We start from the raw sequence: 20,216 nt of genomic DNA, 5'->3' as shown, positions 1-20,216 counted from the left end.
ATCATGCAACATGTGACAAAAACACTGGGAAAGAGAACAAGATGACATCTGAAAATAATAAATACAATTATAACAATGATAATGATAAGAATAATAATTAATAAAATGAAACCCCTCACATAAATTACATCCCCAGAAAAGATCATCAACATTTCTTTACAAACAAACAGACATTTGCCAACAAAAACCTGAGTTTAAATGAGTGTTACCTCTTCATGATCCATGGTAAGACATTAAGTTTGTTGAAGTTGCATGTGAGTGATGCAATTCTTCCTCAGTAGTGGAAGTGCTGGCTTTTCGCCTACATGTTAGCCAAATGATTCTTGTAGCATTTTATCCATAACAACGTCCTCCGGTTACCCTGTAGTACACACAATACTTTCAAAACAACACTGTCAAAGTCATGTTAGGACGTGCAGTCAAGAAGAATTGAGATTAAAGCAGCCACACCCCCTTTGTGACAGATGAGGTACAATGCATCACCTGAAGCTATGCAAAACTTAAAGCTGATTAGTTATATTGCATCTGCTACTACTGTTATCATAGAGAATGTAACACGACCAGCATAAGGGCAGGTTTTATATGAACTTAAAACGGTTGCATTCAGCCTCAAACTTCTACGTATTAGTACAATGTGAACTTACTTTCCCTTAATGTGAAACTTAAAAACATTTTAATTCCAAGCTAACCACTCGCCCCAAAATGTCTGACAAGGAGGAGCAAACGAGGATTCTTTTGTAGGACAACGACCACTTACATTCCTTTTTGGTCACGCAAGCTCATTAATGTGAAAGAGGTTCGTTGGTAGCAATTGAACTCTTCCCACCCGCGCGTTTAAGGAGCTTAAAAGCTAATACATAACAAAACGAGGCAACTGTGGCTACCTGCTAGTTAGCAAAGTTTGTTCCGAAGTTACGGTACATATTAGACTAGCTCTACATCGCTAAGGGCCGTAGCTATTAGCTTTGACCCTAACTGGTGTGTACCGTAAAATGTTTTGGCTGCAATGACTGAACTCGTCCGGTGTAATGCTTGTTTATGTGAAGTGATGAAGCTCATAAAAGTGCAAGGCACATTTCACTCACCTTTTAAACGGTAAATGCGACGAGAAAATCAAGCGCTTAGACCTCCGTTATTTCATCCCACCCCCGGCGGGCGGAGTGTGCTGCCCCTTCAACGCTTCTCATTGGCTTTGTCTAGAAAGGTCCTCAATATTCTCCAATCATCTTTCGGATTCTTCAAGCATTAACCAATCAGAGACGAGTAAGGGGCGGGTCTTCGCCTTTTCGGGTTTCCATGCCTGTCGACAGGCGTGGCGGAGTGAATCGGCTTCTATTTTCGCCTAGGCAACGGACTGTACCATTCAGAGAAGGCACGGGGCAACGGATTATTGTTTTAATTTAAACACCAGGGGTCGGACAATTAAAAAAAAAAAGTAAGGGGTGCGGGATATGATCTTAAAATTACATCAAAATGTCAATATTAGTGACGATAGTTCACAGAATTTCAAAATAAAAGGGGTTGTTTTGATATGGAAGAATATATACTTCATATTAAAAACCTATTTACGATGCAAAACAAATATAGTCATTAAAAAATCATACAGAAGTTGATATTGTGTGTGTGTGTGTGTGTGTGTGTGTGTGTGTGTGTGTGTGTGTGTGTGTGTGTGTGTGTGTACGGTGTGTGTGTGTGTGTGTGTGTGTGTATATGTATAGCAAAAAAATGTATAGTTTCCAGTACAGTATTTGAATAATCTTGCAATTCGGCATTAACCATATTCCACTTTCTCTGAAATGTATCTTCCAATTTGTTTTATTTTGTAAGTTATCCTCTCTATGGTTTGCACTTGTATAAAAAAATAATAAACAAATACAGGAATAACCTTAAGCTTGATAATAAGTGTGGCTGTTACCTTCACTGACCCTTACACGGTGCATGCATTTGGGCACGTTACCATGATGTGTCCCACCCAGATGTTTTAGGTGTGACCAGTGCACTCTGAATACTCATAAAGCTCTGGTGTGGAAATGTGAGCTATGTTGCAGCCGTGTGTTCATTTTTCATATCTACTCGAGTAAGAGTCAGCTCTTGAATGGGTTATATGAGGTATGGCCAAATGCTCATGATACCAGAGAAGCACGTACAGCAGACTGTTTACAGAGAAGTTCTTTTCATGTGGCTTTTTTACGTGCCTCCGCTGCCCATGGGTGGGTCTCATTTGACTCATTTTTTTTTTTTTGGACAGTGATGTTGTTCTGAGGGACCACGAGGCCGAGCAAAAGGGAGCTCTGTTCTGCACAGAGGAAATGGGCGTTCACCTTGGAAAGTTTGGATGGAGTGATTGAAAAAATAGAGGGGGTGTGGCAAGGCTGGAAAGGAGAGGACCACCAAGAGGGGCACAATGTAGTAGAGTAGTGAAAGTGCTCCTAACCTCCGCGTCAGAGTCAGAGGAACAGGCAGAAACTGTGGTAAGGAGATATTTTCTTGACTTTTCATAACATTTCAATAGCTATCTTGTTAAACCACAGTGTGTGTAGATTACATTTATACAAATGTGTCATCGTAGGGACTCTTGCATCACACACACTACTGTGCAGAAGTCTAAGGTCAACTCTAGTTTTGATGATTGCTTTGCTGCTGTAAAATTACGATGTCTGGCATTTTGAATACACGATGTGACTGAAATGTGGTCTTATGTTGGCAACCTTTCAATGATCATCACATAAGAAGGTTGTTTTCTAATAAGGAGATTGAGAACATCATAGTAAATTCCCATTGTAGCACTGCTAAGACAATCTAAAAGTGGACTAAGACTTTTACACAATAACACAAGCTCTCAGCAAAATACTGGCATCAAAATATACATGTGTTCATTGTTAATAGGTTTACAAAACTGTTTTTTAATTTAATTTGAACCATTTTGCTGTTCTTTTAGCCTTTTATTCTCGCCACTTTATTGCGATTTTATCCACTTTAACATGATGGATTACCTCTAGTGACATAATTAAGAGTAATTGTGAGTCCACTCACCACCACCACCCAAATGGACCTCTCCTACAGATAGGGATCTTCACAGACCATTTCATCTCATTCCTTATTTTCCTCTCTGTCTTATTACCACACGTCTCCTCGTTGTGCTACTTCTAATAGCCTCTTTGGTGTTCTGCTTTATTTCTCTATATGTAGTTGTAAGATCGCTTTGGAAAAAAAACCCTCAGACTTTCATTTCCTCTGTAGGTTTACAACTAGAGTAGCTCTAATGAAATCCAAATGTAAGTTGAATCGCAGGCTCTTTACGCTCTGCAGTGAAACATAACAAGCATTCACAGGGGGGTTACGGCTTTAATTGGGTAAATATTTTGGCATCATTTAGATTTCAATAGGTCCGCCCAGAGAACTCTGCGTTTGCTGAACCACGGTAACACACAGGCCAGTCAAGAGAGAGAGAGAGAGAGAGAGAGAGAGAGAGAGAGAGAGAGAGAGAGAGAGAGAGAGAGAGAGAGAGAGAGAGAGGTTTTAAAATTAACTCACGCAACACAGAGTGTACTGTGTTCGGCTTTTACTCACATTTTCCATGTTGTGTTTTGAAGCAAAACAGGAAAGTCTCTCAACACTATACTTTTCACTGTGGAACATGCAAACCCCCGTTAAACTGGTCACACACTGAAATAGTGGGTGCTTTAGTTCAGAAAACCTTCTTCTTTTTTATTTTAGACAACTGTTTTTGTTTGTTTTTTAGGAACACATTTGAAAATGGCGTACCTGCTTATGTTTGTGACCCTGCTGCATCTCATCACTCTGGCCATGCTGTTCATTGCAACCATGGAGAAGGTAATAAACATATCTAGGACATGATGTTTCCTCACTTAATCATCATTGATATTATTGTTAGCAGAAGTTAGATTAGTTAGGGCAGGACAATTAATGTAAATTTTATGGAAATCACAATAATTGCAGGAGGCACAGTATTTTTTTTAAAGCCAAAATGTGTGTCAAAATATCATTTTAGATGAATTATTGTCTTGATCTTTACACATATTATTGTACGAACTGAAGAGAACATCGTTGTTTCTCGCAGATCTGCACAAATATAACATTTTAAATATGCTCAATTCCTGTCAAAACAATCTCAATAAGTTATTTATTTTAAATAATTCAGTCTAAGTGCAGAATAAACAGTTGCATCTGTCATGTCTAAACTCTCTTTCCAGTCGTGGTGGGTGTGGGACGGCATGGAGAACTCAGACCTCTGGTACAACTGCAGGTTTGACAACTTCACGGGAACCTGGCTTTGTGCTTCCTCCAAAGAAACTGGTAAATCAGTATTTATGCACCCAATAAAAGAGACTTTACATGATCATTTTCCTCTGAGTGACCAAACCAGAGAATCTAATCTGGTTTTCTTTACTCTTTACAGAGTGGCTGCAGGCCGTTCAGGTGCTGATGGTTCTCTCCGTGGTCTTCTCTTCCATCTCCTTCTTGGTGTTCCTGGGTCAGCTGTTCACCATGTCTAAGGGTGGACTCTTCTATTTCACCGGACTGTGCCAAGTCTTTGCAGGTAACAGTGGAGTGAAACAATGTCTCTGTATGATGAGAACATTCGCAAACTACACAGGGAGTAAATCCAAAATCAGACAGCCACTCACTGCATTTAGACATGGGGGTGTGGTCAGAGTGGAGAAGAGAAAAAAAACATTATTAAAGTGACTTTAAATGTGGCATGGTTGTTGGTGCCAGATGTGCTGGTCTGCTGGTTTTACAACCATCTCTCTGGTTTGAATAGAATAGTGTCCCGTGTTCCTCATAAAGTAGTCAGTGAATGTATATTTTTGAAGTGCAGCAGAATTAGAGATGTTAATATTAATTGTCAAGTGTAAAAACCTCAGTGTTGGAGATCAGAACCTGATATCGGTAGATTAAAGTACCATTTCTTGTCCTGTAAACTCTGTAAAATGAAAGTGCTCAGTAGAACCCTATAAGGTTCTTCGGCTTGTCCTCATAGGAGAACCCTTTTTGGCTCCAGGTAGAACCTTTTTATAAAGGTTCCACCAAGAACCCTTTTATAACCCTTTATTCAGGAAAGGGGTTTTAAAGGGTTCTCTGGATCAAAATGATTCTTACTGGAACCATTAGTGTTACCCTTTCTTCGGGGAAAGGGTTTTTCAGAAGCAAATGGTTCCAGGTAGAACCTCAGCCCTTGTAGAAGGACCCTTTTGGAACCCTTATTTCTAAGAGTGTAGAACCTGTTTTCTGTCCCAAACATTTCTGTGTTTTATTGGTCATATTTTCCTTTTTAATTGTTTTTTTTGTTTCTTTTTCTTTTCTTTTTTTTTAATATTGCCTTTAGTTTACATTGTTTCATATCCTGTCCGTTTTGTGTATTTATGCGATGTGCAACACGCTTCACTCTGTTGTTTTTAAATGTGCTATAGAAATACATTTGGATTGGATTTGTATGTATAAAGAATATTATTGTATTATTGTTATACCTTCATGGTGTGATTATTGAGTACTGTAGCTCTTACTTTACAGGTTAATATGGTGGAACAAGTATACATTTGAGGCCCCTTTGTTGTTCTTGCACATCTGACATTATTTTAGTTTCTATTAGACTCAACTAGATTAGAGTTGACTTTATTGATCCTACAGTGGGGATCATTCACCTTTTAAAGCAGCAAAACAGTCATAGATAAACAGGTATACGTGTAACAGAGTACAGTAATTTTTTTTATCTTGTGATGCTGATAGAGTTTGTGTTGTTCTGCTCTCCTCCTGCTGTTGGTACGACACAACACTGCAGACTTTTCTCCATCCTCCCTGAAACCACATTATAATTCCTTCTATTTTTCCAGGCCTAACAGTCTTTTCTGCCGCACTCATCTACACACTGCACAACAGGGAAATCCTTCCCACCTCCAAAGAGCTGACCTCAGGACACTTTGGCTACTGCTTCATCCTGGCCTGGGTGTGCGTGCCTCTGTTGCTGTGCAGTGGCATCGTATATATCCACCTGCGTAAAAAAGAGTAAGCAGAAAAATTAACCCTGCAGCAGCAGCAGCAGTAAAGAAAAACATAGTGCCTATGTTATGTGATGGTGTTTTTTTGGATCTTAGATATATGTATATCAGAAAAGTGAGCGCGTAATATTAAGATAACATGGAATTATCTGGCTTATCTTCTGTTTTAAGGCATTTTTCTATTGTTTGTGTTTTCTACTGCTATTATATATTGACAATGATAGAGGAAGACAAATATCAAAGCACAATTCTTGTTTTATTATTGTTTTAGCATTGTAGCGCTACCTTCAAATATATATTTTTAAGGCTGCTCCTGACAAAATCATAGATTAGGACAATATTTTATTGCCAATTTATTGTCACAGTGTATTTTTAATACACATATTGTTTCTTTGTTGTTGTTGGTTTTTTTTTTACAAAATAAAAGTCACTTTTGATACCAAAAACTGTCAGTCTGTAATTCATCCTTTCACTTTATACCGGCAGACACAGTTAAGTCCATGTAATGTACAAAAAAAAAAAAAACTTAACTGAGAGGAGACAAAAACGCTTAGGTTGTTGCCATAGCAACGGTAAACTTTGTTTCTGCTCACACATTACACGCAGCTGAAACTAAAACACCTGTCGTCGGGAAACTCAGTTTAAAACTGGGCTTTATTGTGACAATGGACGAGGAGTCACAGCTTTCGGGGCCGACAACATCCCGGATTATTCCTCTGTCTTTGCCCAAAGGAACAGAAAAGGTGTGTGAACTGTGTCAGAGAAGAGCGAAGCTGCGGTGCAACAAGTGTCGAGTCACGTTTTACTGGTAAGTTACACGCTTTGTTTAGTTGTTGTGAACGAGATCTTTCAAAAACGATCCTTATATATATATATATGTCATTCCATTCTATATAATTACTGTTATTTTACTTATATTTAAAAATAACTCGAAGTATAATTATAATTTGTTGCATATGTGATAGTTATAATAATTAAGTTGCATTTATTTACTTCACACCAGGGATTTAAAGATGGATAACACCATTCCATAAGCGTCATTTGCCCTCTTTACAGTTCTTAAATAGAAAATCAAACTATGTAACTGCAATGTTTGGTATGGACGCAAGGGGGCAGTGTCGGCCACACATAATTCTTTAACCAGTAACAGACACAGTGAGACACGTCGCCGCTCATGTGACTGTGTTGTCAGGAGGCAGAGGAACAGCTGGAAATTAAATCACCACAGCCATTATTATTTTTTTGCTCTTGTGACTGTTGTGGAATAATGCTGTGTTTGAGCTGGACAACATGAGCCCTCTTTTCTATTGACGTAACACAGCAGTGTTGCCGTTGACTCAATGTAGAGTCAATCACAGATCTTAAGATGGTGCCTGCATGGTGGTGGTGAAAGCCTCCTCAGCACAGAATGGGAGTGGAGAGGAGCATGTGGTGACATCTCTCTCCCTGCAGGGATTTATGTAAAGGGATGAGACACTGCACCCAGTCTCTTAAAGGGAGCTTACAGCGACTTACTGTGCTTCCTTTCATCTAAGCCACCACATTTCTTGAATTACATTAGTTTCAGCCTGATTTCTTTCAGCGACACATTGAAACAAGGCACAAAATGGCTGAAAAATGGTTGTCTTTATTTACACTTGAGAGCTTATAGAGTACACTCTGCCAATTAAGAGTTAATTAAGCATTTGTTCTTTGTCTGACCAACATATTTTTGTCTCTGGAAGCCATTTCTGTGGATTTAAATAAAGTCAAATTTAGGAGAATTGCATAAGCAGACACTGATTCTATTACCTGCAAATGTGTCTGCCTTTTTATATGTACTTTATACATTGACCTTGCTTTATGAAGGCGCCCATGTTGCGCCACCTTGTTTGTGCAGCAGCTTGAATGGACCAAGCTGCTTGAACAGTGCTAATCTCGGCAAACACATAAGAACAACAACAATAGAATGTTGAATGGAGGAGTCCACTTTTGGTTACAATTTGCAGTCTCATCTTGAAATTAGTGTTGTGTCGGTTAGGAGTGATTCGTTTGAAAGTACGAATCATTTGAGTGAACGAACTGACTGGGATCACTTCATGAACTGATTCGTTCCTTTCTTAGTTCAGTTGAGCTCAGCAGTGAGCGTGGCGGCCGGGAGTGGAACTGCCGCGTTCTGTGAATCACCCGTGAAGTCGTTCGCTGAGGCCATCACTCACTTGATGTGATTTGAATCTTCGGCAAACGACGCCAGCCAACGTGCGCCGAGCGGGGAGGGAGTGACTAGTAAGAAGAACTGTGTCTGCCGTGCTGCTGTGATTCGTTCGCGCTGTCAGTCACTGACTCAGTCATGATTCGCGAACGAACTGACACACAGAGAACTAGTGGCTGTGGATGTGAATCTCGCGAATGAACTGACACACAGAGAACTGGTGAACTGTGGCTGAGGAACGAACTGACACAGAGAACTGGTGAACTGTGGCTGAGGAACGAACTGACACACAGAGAGCTGGTGAACTGTGGCTGTGGATGTGAATCTCACGAATGAACTGACACAAAGAGAACTGGTGAACTGTGGCTGAGGAACGAACTGAAACACAGAGAACTGGAGAACTGTGGCTGAGGACATGAATCTCGTTCGCGCTGTCACTCACTCACTGACCCGCGGCACGAACGTTCTGCACTCAGGGAGGACATGAGTCACATAGCAAGGCACTGAGGTCCTGCTAAGCACTGAACGATTCGGTGAACGAATCTTTTGAACGAATCATTTTAATGAACATATTCTAGTGATTCAGTACACTCAAATGAACTGCTGATCACTACTTGAAATGTAATCACATGGTGTTACATTGTATAGGCTCCTGTTTCCAGTATATACAATACATTGAGTAATGTTACACTGATATAGCTCAGCAGAAACAAAATAAAGGGCAGCCGCTCTGAATCCCTGTGTGTCAACTCACACAGTCGATGTGACGTGGCCAGATCACTGCCTGCTCACTGTGCGCTGTCTCAGGTCCAAAAACACAAACACACTGGAATGAGCACACATGCTCCTCAGCAGAGAGGGAAAGAGGGAGGGAGAGAAGATATAAAGGAAAGCCAAGACAGTTTCCATTAAAGTGTTCAGAAGAGGAGAGCCAGATAAACTAAATTACAGACCCGTTATGTAATGGCATACAATTTAGTACGCTCGGGAGATACAGTATTTCTTAAGTGGGACAGAAAATCTGTTTTGCAAATGTGGAGTTTGCATTGACAAGAGCAGGCTTTGTAAATGTTAGCACAAAAATATAACAACAAAATGTAAGAAATGGCCTCAACAATTGGGAGTTTCTCTCTCAACACTGGCATTTCTTCCGCCTCTACAGTTCCCACAGACTTCCCACAAGACCCACTCACTGTTACCGGGCGTCACCAAGTCATTTAAGAGTGCAATTTTTTTCATTTCAATCAAGCTCCTTTGTGTATGGTTGTTTTTTTTAACTCCTTATTTCACCTGCAAGATGTTTCTCTGACTTCTAAATGTCTTTAACTTGATTTATATTGTGGCCTCTTTGGCTGCGGTCTGTGATATTGATTCCTTTTATTCTGTTAAGTAAGTCATCTCATTGTTGTTTTTAATGTGCTCTGTAAATTAATGTGACAGCACAGACACTATTGCCAATATGGTTTGCTCCATCTTTGCTTAAATGTGAAGTTAAAACAGATCCATACTGGCAGGATATTCACCATGAATAAAAGCTGAATTTAAGGTGAGTGAGCGAAGAGGGCGACGTCTACACTTTAGGAACTTACCATGACCTGAGTTGCAGTGTGTGTGTGTTTTGATTCTTCAGTGACGCTGAGCACCAGCAGGCCGACTGGGCGGGGATCCATGGGAGAATCTGTCAGTTGCTTATTCCCATTCGTACCACAACACTCTACAGTCTGCAGGGGGCCGGACACCTTGAAATGCAGCTCAAAAAGGTGAAGATGTACAACATGGCATCAAGAATGTATGAAACATACAGAATGGTGTAAATTTTCAATTTTCTTCCCTGAAGTATGTCTCGGATTTATCATCTTGTTTCAGATTTCTTTACTTTTTTGGTGATAGTATAGAGACAGTGGAGCATGTTATGACTTAAGAATTGAACTATTCAGTCAATCTTTGATGTCACTATCGCATCTTATTTACATCTATTTCACATATCTTAAATGTGGAATAGATGTATTTAGTGTAAACTGAAGTAGCAGAACAAGTAGACTGAAATTACAGTGGGCGAGGAGGGAAAAAGAGACAATATTTCAGTTCAACCCCCAAGTCACATTTTGTTTTCATTTATACATAGTTTTTTATTTTATTTACTGTGAATGAGTGACTAAAAATGTTTTTTTTAAAAGGTGAACAGTAAAGATAGTAAATATTGTCTCCTGGATTTCAATTCATATTTTTGGTGATGCGGTGTTTCCAGAGACACTTCTATTGTAAGCTAATACCTAGGGATGTGAAATCTTTGGGTGGCTCACGATTCGATTTGATTCGATTAAAAATCGATTCTCGAGTCAAACGATTCTCCATTTAAATGATTCTCGGTTCAAAAATGTATACAATGCATAGTCTGTTAAGGCAAATTATAGCATCAAAACAATACTGTTTGTATAAGATAATGTGATAAGGTGATCACACAAAGGCAAGCTTAAGACAAAAGTTAACATTTATTCATTCAAAACAAATAAAAACTTACTTACTGTACAAAAAAAACTTGCGTAATTAAAAGCTTAGGCTAGCTGCCCTTTTCTCCCAGAAGTCACAAAAATAAACTGTACACAAATAACACAAACTGGTGTTTTATACAAGATATAAACTTAAAAAAAAAAAAACTTTTGAAGTTTATGAATCGATTCAGAATCGTGGATGATTAGAATCGTGATTCATATGCGAATCGATTTTTTCCCCCACCCCTACTAATACCTCTAGAAAGGGAGAAGAAAAGCTCTGACACCTACAAACTTGTGACTTGTGCTTTTCTTTTCCTTACTCAGACAGAGCTGATTGAGATTTGCAGGTTGGAGGCTCTGAGGAAACTCTCTGAGAGGAAGCACTACGAGGCCCTGCCTGCTGCTCAGTTCTGCCTGCGCTGTTCTATTGACGTCCACGGCCCCTGCACTGTCCAAGTGGTTCCTGCCTACCTGCTGCTGGCAGAGGCAAACATGGGTGAGGAAGTGGGAAAAGTGGTTGCTCACCTCAAACGACCTCCTTTCACCTCGCTTTACACAATGAATACTGTATGTATATTCATACTGTACTTGCATTTCCAGGTTTGGGTAATCTAGGCCTGGTGGCAGAGATCCTGTCCCAGGTGGAGTGGGTGGTGTTGAAGAGCCCAGACTGTGGTCACACACTCCAGCGGCAGCTGCACAGAAGCCTCGGTCTCCTCCACACAGGGACTGGAAACCTGGACGCTGCTCTATTTAACTTTGCAAATTATGTCAGTGTCGTTTGCCGCATTATTACTCTCAGTTCGCTTTACTTTGCTGATATTGTGATGTGGAGAATGAACTAATGAGCCGCCTCAGTGCCTGCTTGTAAATATTTTATAGAGTGTGAGGTGCACATTGTTTCAATTTCCAGTACAATATACTCAGAGGTGAAAAGTACATAAAATTCTACTCGGTAAAAGTACTGGTCTAAAAATGTACTGTTACAGTAGTTACAGTTACAGTAAAAAAGTAGCTTGTTTAAAATGTAGCGTTAAAGTTACTTAGTTACCTCATCATTCACCTGTCCACATCATTCACCTGTCCTCATCATTAACCTGTCCCTATCATTCACCTGTCCTCATCATTCACCTGTCCCTATCATTCACCTGTCCTCATCATTCACCTATCCTCATCATTCACCTGTCCTCATCATTCACCTGCCCTCATCATTCACCTGTCCTCCTCATTCACCTGCGCTCATCATTCACCTGTCCTCATCATTCACCTGCGCTCATCACTCACCTGTCCACACATACTTCAGTAGAAGTAAATTTACACATTTTAAAAATTGCTCTAAAAAGTACAAGTACACCAAAAAACCTACTCAATTACAGTAACTCGAGTAAAAGTAATTAAAGATCATTTTGTGTCTTGTTTTCAGATCTACTTCGCCAGTGAGGAGTATGGTCCGGACAGCACAGTCACCTGTCAAGGCTACTTTCTCATGGCTGACGTCTTTGCCAAACAGGGGAAGATGAGCATTACTCATTCTCTGTATTCTACGGTGAACTAAACAACTTAGGCTGTATTTACCCATGTGACGTGAAGTATTTTTTTGCTGTTTTCGTGGGTTAGGGGTATATCTCACGTTGTTTCTTGTTTTCCCCCTCATATCATAGGTGGCACAAACTTGGCACCACCATCTGTCCAAACTTGTCCAGGCCCATGTCCAAAATGCCCAAAATCCTTGCATGCTGCCAGAGCACTCCTATGGTTCGTCCTGTACACATAAAATGTTTTTTTTTATCAGGATTCTTTTATTGGCATTTAATCAAATTGTTATAATGTGTTAGAGGTAGCAGTCACACATCATGGACCCAAATGCACAAGACAAGAACAAATGTGTGGGAACATACAACTCACAGGCGACAAACAAAGGGAGGGAGACGCCTATATAGGGAACCAAGGCCAGGTGCAGGTAATAAGGAATCACACCAGGTGCAGACATTTAGCGGATCAGAAAAGACAGAGTGCAGATGGACAGGAAAGGGAACCCTCACCAAAATAAAACAGGAAGTAACAGATAATTAATTGAATTTTATTAGCGCTATTCTTTGTCATCTTCTTCTTTGAGATGTATAAATAATACTGCTGACAAATTGCTCCAAAGGGATATTCTATTCTTTTCTATTCTATTCTCTACATCCACATACAGTTTGGTATTCTCAACATGTCCACTTCTGTTGTACTAGAATCAGCAAAATGACATCACCAATCCATCATTTGCTCCGCAACACTAACGCCGGTGAAAGAAAAAAAAATAAGGTCAACTCAACCGTGCTATATTTAGCTGAGCTGTCTTGCTGCGCAATCCGAAAAGCTAAACCTCAGGTTTAGCCCAGCATGCTTAGAGCTGAGACCACTTCTCCTAACATCTCAGGCTGTGCAGCATCCACACCGCCACCTTCCATCACAGCTGCTGCCCTACATGTGATGCTAAGCTTGTTAGCTATGGCACAATTTCCCAGGTATTCTGGGACAGGTTTGCCAGGGTGCGACAGGGACAGCAGGAAAACATCCTTGCACGAAATTTAGACACATAGCGTAGCGTTCTATGTTAAAGGTCCAATGTGTAAGAATTAGTGACATCTAACGGTCAGGGAACTGCAGTGGCCTTAAAATATGATGTTGTTTTTGTTCTTTGCAAGTCCCCTCATTCCAAGGCCATGAAAACCAAAGCCATTCTAAATGTTGACCACTGGACATTTCAAAGGCCATTTAACCCCCCAAAATATATATTTTTTTTGATCATTTGAGCTACATGTCTCATTCCCACAACAACAGAGGAAGTTGGGATTGGGAAAAAAAAAAAAATCAAACTGATGAAAAAGTTGACGTCATAGTGAATGCCTTCCATGAAAACAAAAAAACCTACACTGCTTTTCATTGTGTTTCTGTCAATTATAGTTTTATTAGTAACAGATCTAAAATAATACATTTGATCCAACTCTGTAACAGAATGTGAATCGAAACAAACACAGCAGCATCGTCATTGTTTTAAGTTTTTAAGTTTAAAAAGAATGCTGCAAAAACTAACTCTGTCTCCTGACTTTTTTTTTTGATCAGACAAAAGCCAACATGCGGAAGTGGATGAGATGTTAAGAACGATCCTGGAGTTTGAAGAGAAAAACTCCACACACGACTCTGGTCAGATTGCTGTGGTGAGCCACTGTCTGGCCATGTTGTGGTTTTTGGGCGGAGATAAACTAAAGGTGAGTCAGTCAGTCATTAAGCACATTAAAAGGTTTCCGTCTGACACAGTGACATGGTTCTTCCTTTCCTGCTCATGCACCCTATTTGGGACGCCTTCTCAAGATGGGATTACCGCAAATAAAGTAAAGCCGTAAAGGTGAGGTGGGATTAAGTGGGAGCTGATGAGTGCGTCTTCCACTTCCAGCTCGGTCTCTGCTCTGTCTGTTAAACCAATAGAGGTTGTTGTCTACGTGACAACCTTTCGTCGGGAGCGAAATGAGCAGAAACCTGGTGTCACGTCAGGTGAAAGACAGAGGCGGCTATTGTGCGCTGAATGTATCTGTGACAGTGACACTTCAGGATGGATGTGGCCACTTAAAATGCTTTTAGAGCAGGAGGAATTTAAGGGTTGAATTAAATCACTATACATGTGCGTTTGTTTAGTTTCAGTGTTTTTATCTGTTGGCTTTTTGAAGAGAAAATCTAGTTCACAAACAGCTAAACAGGAAACTTGCTCAGACCTCTCCCAGCTCTCTTTCTCCGTGGAAACAATGCGTGTGTCTGCAATTAAATAACCTCATTCAGCTGACCGGTCAATTTGTAATCTTCACAGTGAAACTCTCGTTTTCGCTCACCTGTGTCCACAGCAAGGTCACAGAGCAGAGTGAAGTCATATAAACTTTGCGACTCAGCCACAGGTCTAATGTTTCTTTGTCCTTATATTGACTGAGCTACAAAATAAGAATAAAACACAGCAAGGCCTTGAATTGTAATCACCACTTTTGCTCTTTTATGTTGTGGTGTGTGGGATGATTATTTTGGATTTTCAGCTGTTTTTGTCCATGTCATGGCTCTATTGTGTGTTCCAGAGCTGTAATTATATACAGCTGTGTCAGGATGTCTTATAATTAAAGGTGACATATAATATATAAATCAACTTTTTAATCATTTTAATACTTATATTTGGGATTCTGGAGGTCCTATCAGTCGGCAAAGTGTGAAAAAAGATGACTCACTCATGTTTTTGTGGTCCTCCTCAGTCTAAGTACAGGAGATGAAACACGCAATGTGGACTTCCGCACTCATTGGGACGTCACAATGCGCTAAATTCCTGGAATTGTTGTCTCGCGGAGCTCGGCTTTGTCCTTAAAACACGTAAGAGTGCTGGCGAGGGAAACGGCCGAAAACAGGAAGTCAGCGACAAGTTCTATTCTTGGCTCCACAGTGCAGCACAGAGTTCTACACAAACTTCCAGCCTCAGAGGATTTATCTGTCCAGTGGATACATGTTATATATGACGGCAATGTGCCTGCTAGAGCCTAAATATGATCACTTTTCCAAATGCTAACTGCTGTTAGCTCCCAGTAGCCTCTGTGGCTGATGTCATTTCCTGTCCCTTAAGTTTTGTTTTACTTTTTTTTAAGGTGGATCTAAAGAGATACTACTAAACAGAGTGTTCTGAACAGGGCTGTTTTGGCAGGGTGATTGAACTGCTGTGGTGCTTCATCCTTATGGTATTTTGACCAAAGCATGTCACAGACATGTTCATTAGGACACCAGGGAACTAGGTTAACTTGGAGAAATAAAAATTGAGGGTATAATATGATCCCTTTAAGGGCAATTATAGTTGAATTATTTCACCTTTTATTCTGTTTGTAAAGAGGAAAGAAACAGGGATGTGTGTGGTGTGTACTACTGTACATTCAGCACTGACTGTGGGAGGACACTCAAGTAACATAAATACAACACTCATTTCCAGCTGTTTATAAAACACAAGTAACTGTAGGAATTACAAGTATGCTACTGCAAAACCCTGAGGAATTCCACACTGAGCTTTGGCGTGTCTCAATCGATGCACACGTGGTTTGTCTCAACAGTACTGAAACAATGCTTGCGTGTCCCCCGTTTCTCTGCTACAAACTATAAAGGTCAATGAAATCGAGTTAATGTCACACTTTTCAGTCATATTACGATTTACTCTCTCTCCCTGGAGTCTGACCGCTGCAGCTGCTGTGTTTGTTTGTGTTTGTGTGCCAGGCAGCAGGATTTGGCAGCACGGCGCTGCAGACCAGCCAGCTGATACCGAATCACGACCTGACAGAGCGCGTCCAGCGCCTGCTGCAGCTGGTGAGCAGTTTGCAGACGGATCCGCATCCCAGATCTGGATAATCACTGGATCGTCCTCGCCGCCTCTGTGCCATCAAAACAACTGGAGATGCAGTAAACTGCTGAACTAATCAGAAATGAGAGGTTACTGAGGACAGTGATGTCATTTAGGGTTTGTCCAGATGTTGTGGTGTGGTACTGTGAACAGATAAAGAGACATTTTTAATCATACTGTATAACAACAGTTTCAGAATCTCTCGATAAAAGCAGTAAGAGGAGGAGCAGACAGGTTTCCATTGCTTTTCAATGACTCATCTTTATTTTAATCTAAAAAAAGAGGGATATATATATTTACAACATTTTGCACATCTGTTAATGACACAAATTTTGGATCCTTTTTGTAAGACTGTCAGAATGATACAGAGAATAATGGAGTAATAGTGAAACCCATTTGCAAGGAACCTTTTTTAAACAATGTTTTTGCTCATCTTGGCAGTTCAGAATCTTCATCAATCCACCATATGCAGATTAAATATAATTTGTTTTAACTATCAACAGAGAGCTGCATTTTTTCTTTCTCTTTTTTTTTTTTCTCAAACGAAGCATAAACATCATAACTTTTGTAAACCTTTTTGAGCAAATGTCAGGTATTAAAAACACGTCGACATAAAATGCACCTGATGTTCGCTGCGAAATCCCAACATATATACAATTCTCACACATTTATTCGTCATATCAAAACAAAGAAACACACATTTCACTCATCTACTAGTGTCATTAGTACGGAATTATACAACAAATTCTTATTTTTGGCATTCAGGTTCATTTGCATGTGTCGAGAGGCAGCAAGACATGGAAAACACTTGGATATTCCCTTTTTCCTTATTCAGCCAAATATACATTAGCAGCAAGTTTGGAATTAAAAAGCAACCTTGTGCTCGCGGTTGTGTCGGCGCACACAGTGACTTGTCAAAAAAAACATTTATTCCACGCTGGCCGAGCACCACACAGGCAGATACACTCTGAACAATTTCATCATTTACATACACTTCTTGTGTCCTGGCGTCACTAGCATGTGGTACCTGGTTTCTATTAACAGCGTTCATGCCTTGTATCCTCTTTTCCATATTTTCCCAATAGATAATAACAACCTGCCTGGACTGGGACCCTGACTCAAAACAAGGCTTCCAGAGAAAACCGTGAAAGGCATATTGAGAGTTGTTAGGGCACAGTTAAATGGACCGTCAACGGCTGACGTATAAAATACTGATTCGAATAACAGGGCTGTAACAGAGGAGTTTGTTCTAAGTGGCTGGCTTTTGAGATTTATGATTTACACACACACATGTACACAATGTGGAATGACAAAACAAAGACAAAGACTTGAAAAGAAAAGAAAAAAATGGGGGGGGGGGACAACAACAACTGGAGATACCCATGTGTAAAATTTGAACACTGGATTATTGAACATTGGAGACGGGATCAGTGTTCAAGTTTATCGGACCTGGAGTGTTTCATAGGATTTCACAGTTTTGTTTGTCAGATTATTTGATGATAGAGCTATTGGATGACATCACAGTAGTGTAAAAATGGTCTTATTCTCTCAGTAAAGCTCCTGCGTGATCACTTGAAGCTGCTTTTCCTCTTTGTCCGGTGGGTTTTAGGTTTAACACCCCCCTCCACCCCCACCCCCACCCCCACAAAGCAGGGCCTCTCTTTTTGATTCTAGACAATTAAATGGGCCACAAAGAAGGAAAAAATAAAATCAAGTTTCACAGCGGTTTCACTTTATTGAGACAATATTAGTGCACACAAACCACTTCTTTCTTTTTTTTTAAATAAATTAAGAATTAAACAAGAAACAATACAAAACAAGTGGGGGGGAGGGGGAGAAAAAAGTGCACGTTAACCATGGCATACACCACATTTCTTACAACCTTTTTTTTTTTCATTGTTGTTTGTGGGTAAGTGTTGTGTTTTTGTTGTGTTTGGATGGATATGATTTTTTTTGTGGGGGGGGGGGGGATCCAGGCTGCTTCCCTGAGATGTGTTCAACAGAAAGGGTTACAGGCCTAAAAGAACGTGGTCTTGACCTCCGTATGTGGCACAGTCTGCATTTGGTTAACATTTGTGCTTTTGATTCGATCTGTGAGTAACTCTTAAAAATGACAGGTGCCCCCCAGAGTTGCCTGCCTCAGTTTTAAAATCTCAGAGGGTGTAAAAAAATAAAATGGATAGCAGAATGCAAACACGGGCAGCAAATGCTTGGTCACTAAAATCCCAGTTTGATAATGTTTGGTGTTTTCCTGAGGAAAGAGAAAGTAACATTCTATTCAAAGTGACTGCAAAAATATTGATCTGTACCATGCCAAAAATGTCATGACAGCATATTTTGTAGTTCATGATTTATTTATGTATTTATTTTTTATCAAAACAACAAAGACAAAACAAAAAAAAAAACAAGACGGAAAAATCTAGAAATAAAGTCCGAGAAATCAACTCTAACTAAATCCAGAAATCTTAGCACCAAAATTCAATTTTATCCTCTCCATTTTCCAGGTCTGTACAAATACGTTTGCCGATGATAGCTTATGAATGTTCTAGGTTGGCAAATCATTTCCACCATTCCAGTTACATCAGCTGGATACTCACATGTACTTACATTAAGTCACTACCTTAATATTTACAAAAGGCTAGAAAGAAATAATAATAATAATAATAATAATAATGCACAACTACCTTTAAGTTCTTAGACACAAAGAGAGAACAGCTGGTAAGTCAGGGGTCATTTGAAAACCACGAGGATCCTGGCCGATATGTAGTGTATATCAGTCTGTCTATGGCAGTGAGACATCGTTGTTTTTGAGGTATATTTCGCTTGCATGTGACAATGCAGGTTTCACACACTGTACGGTGTTTTCCTAAATTTGTCTTTATCATAAAGTGCTAAACACTGAGTGGAATTTTCTGGTTTTTAAAAAAAAACCAACAACAGGCTACCGCTGCTGCTGGTAAGGCTAATCAAACTAGTTACCTAGGTATGTAAAAAATGAAAAAGAGTAGAAGTTTTATACATGTAATTCCAGACCGGCAGTGTGATATGTACTACCTTGCACAGGTCCATTTACACGCGTCTGCTTCGCTCACACCGAACAGAGATTTCAAGCTCGTATTCTTTGTAAATGAAGCAGCTCGCGCAACGTTGTAATACAAATGACTGAAAACTGGGATTCCGTGGATCGTGATGACATGAACTTGTGTTACCATGTGACTTAAAGTTAAAGGCAAAGAGAGTTGAAACTCAAGTATTTCATTCAATAAATTGATCTGCATCCGAAAAACAAAAAAAAAGACAGATACTGTGTACATTCGTTTTCTCCCGTCGTGAATAGCCGTGACTTTAGATTTCCTTCGTTTCCTGGTCCTCGTTCTGTCGTGTGTGTCTGTATTGCTACATTTGGAATTGGCAGTATAGCAGTCCTTCCAGGATTTCGCAGGCTGTTTCCGTGACTGTTGTGACCACAAACGCTTTTTTTTTTGCGAAGAAATTGCAGAAAATGTGGCCTACCATGTCGAAAATGTCGACATACAGATTCAGTTACATGAATATCTTCCATATAAATATTCTAACGAGTCAAAATGGAAGTAATGGCGCTGATATGTGCGATGTTGATCATGAATTAGGATTATCACAGTCCTGACTGAGCTGCTGTGTCGGAGATTTGCTGACTGTGTGTGTGTGTGTGTGAGAGACACACTCACTCACAGCAGTCTATTTTTGAATCAAAATTCAACTGCTTCAACATCATAAAAGCTGTAAAACTGTTAAGTGTCTGATTCACTGGACTAAGTCCATTCTCACTCTTTGTATTCAGTAGCTCTATTAACCGATGACAAATGATGAAGCGGCCTCTGTCACGGTGATTTGCCTGGCGGAAAACTACGGTGATTAGACAAAACTGTGGAAAAGGGTCTCGGTAATGGTTGAATTGACGTTAATTGCTGTGATCACAACGTTGCGAATTCCTGGAGGGACTGGTACAGGAATGCGCCTCGCACAAGGATGTGCTTAAGCTAACCACCTTCTCATTTTACCTCTAATCCACCAAACTCTGACAAACAGCCTCATCACAAAACCTTTCCTCCCAATAACAGTAATTCCCTATTCTT

At 40.0% G+C, this 20,216-nt stretch overlaps 2 protein-coding genes across 2 annotated transcripts; both read left to right on the top strand.

The window, feature by feature from the left end:
• The first annotated feature begins 2,392 nt into the window (after nucleotides 1-2,392).
• On the top strand, nucleotides 2,393-6,290 carry LOC310931864 (epithelial membrane protein 3-like). Its single transcript, XM_083895102.1, has 5 exons — nucleotides 2,393-2,471; nucleotides 3,743-3,834; nucleotides 4,215-4,317; nucleotides 4,421-4,561; nucleotides 5,856-6,290. The coding sequence occupies exons 2-5, from the start codon at nucleotides 3,757-3,759 to the stop codon at nucleotides 6,029-6,031; spliced, it is 498 nt and encodes a 165-aa protein (XP_083751228.1). The 5' UTR covers nucleotides 2,393-2,471; nucleotides 3,743-3,756; the 3' UTR covers nucleotides 6,032-6,290.
• Nucleotides 6,291-6,685: 395 nt separating this feature from the next.
• On the top strand, nucleotides 6,686-16,109 carry zmynd12 (zinc finger, MYND-type containing 12; the record flags this gene model as incomplete). The annotated part of the gene is made up of 8 exons (XM_083895467.1): nucleotides 6,686-6,828; nucleotides 9,842-9,971; nucleotides 11,031-11,202; nucleotides 11,307-11,476; nucleotides 12,130-12,252; nucleotides 12,368-12,461; nucleotides 13,815-13,960; nucleotides 15,978-16,109. The coding sequence occupies 8 exons, from the start codon at nucleotides 6,686-6,688 to the stop codon at nucleotides 16,107-16,109; spliced, it is 1,110 nt and encodes a 369-aa protein (XP_083751593.1).
• Between the last annotated feature and the right edge of the window lie 4,107 nt (nucleotides 16,110-20,216).

This window comes from Microchirus variegatus, assembly GCF_963457635.1.
Source record: "Microchirus variegatus genome assembly, chromosome: 9".
In the NCBI taxonomy this organism is placed as follows: domain Eukaryota; kingdom Metazoa; phylum Chordata; class Actinopteri; order Pleuronectiformes; family Soleidae; genus Microchirus; species Microchirus variegatus.
The sequence above is the reverse complement of the archived record's forward strand: the minus strand, read 5'-3'. Positions and strand labels throughout refer to the sequence as shown.

Bases quoted from the DNA above. Each gene is read 5' to 3' on its own strand.
- LOC310931864 (XM_083895102.1), top strand. From the start codon at position 3,757: ATGGCGTACCTGCTTATGTTTGTGACCCTGCTGCATCTCATCACTCTG. The intron at 3,835-4,214 runs GTAATAAACATA...CTCTCTTTCCAG, and splicing joins TCATTGCAACCATGGAGAAG to TCGTGGTGGGTGTGGGACGG. The intron at 4,562-5,855 runs GTAACAGTGGAG...CTATTTTTCCAG, and splicing joins ACTGTGCCAAGTCTTTGCAG to GCCTAACAGTCTTTTCTGCC.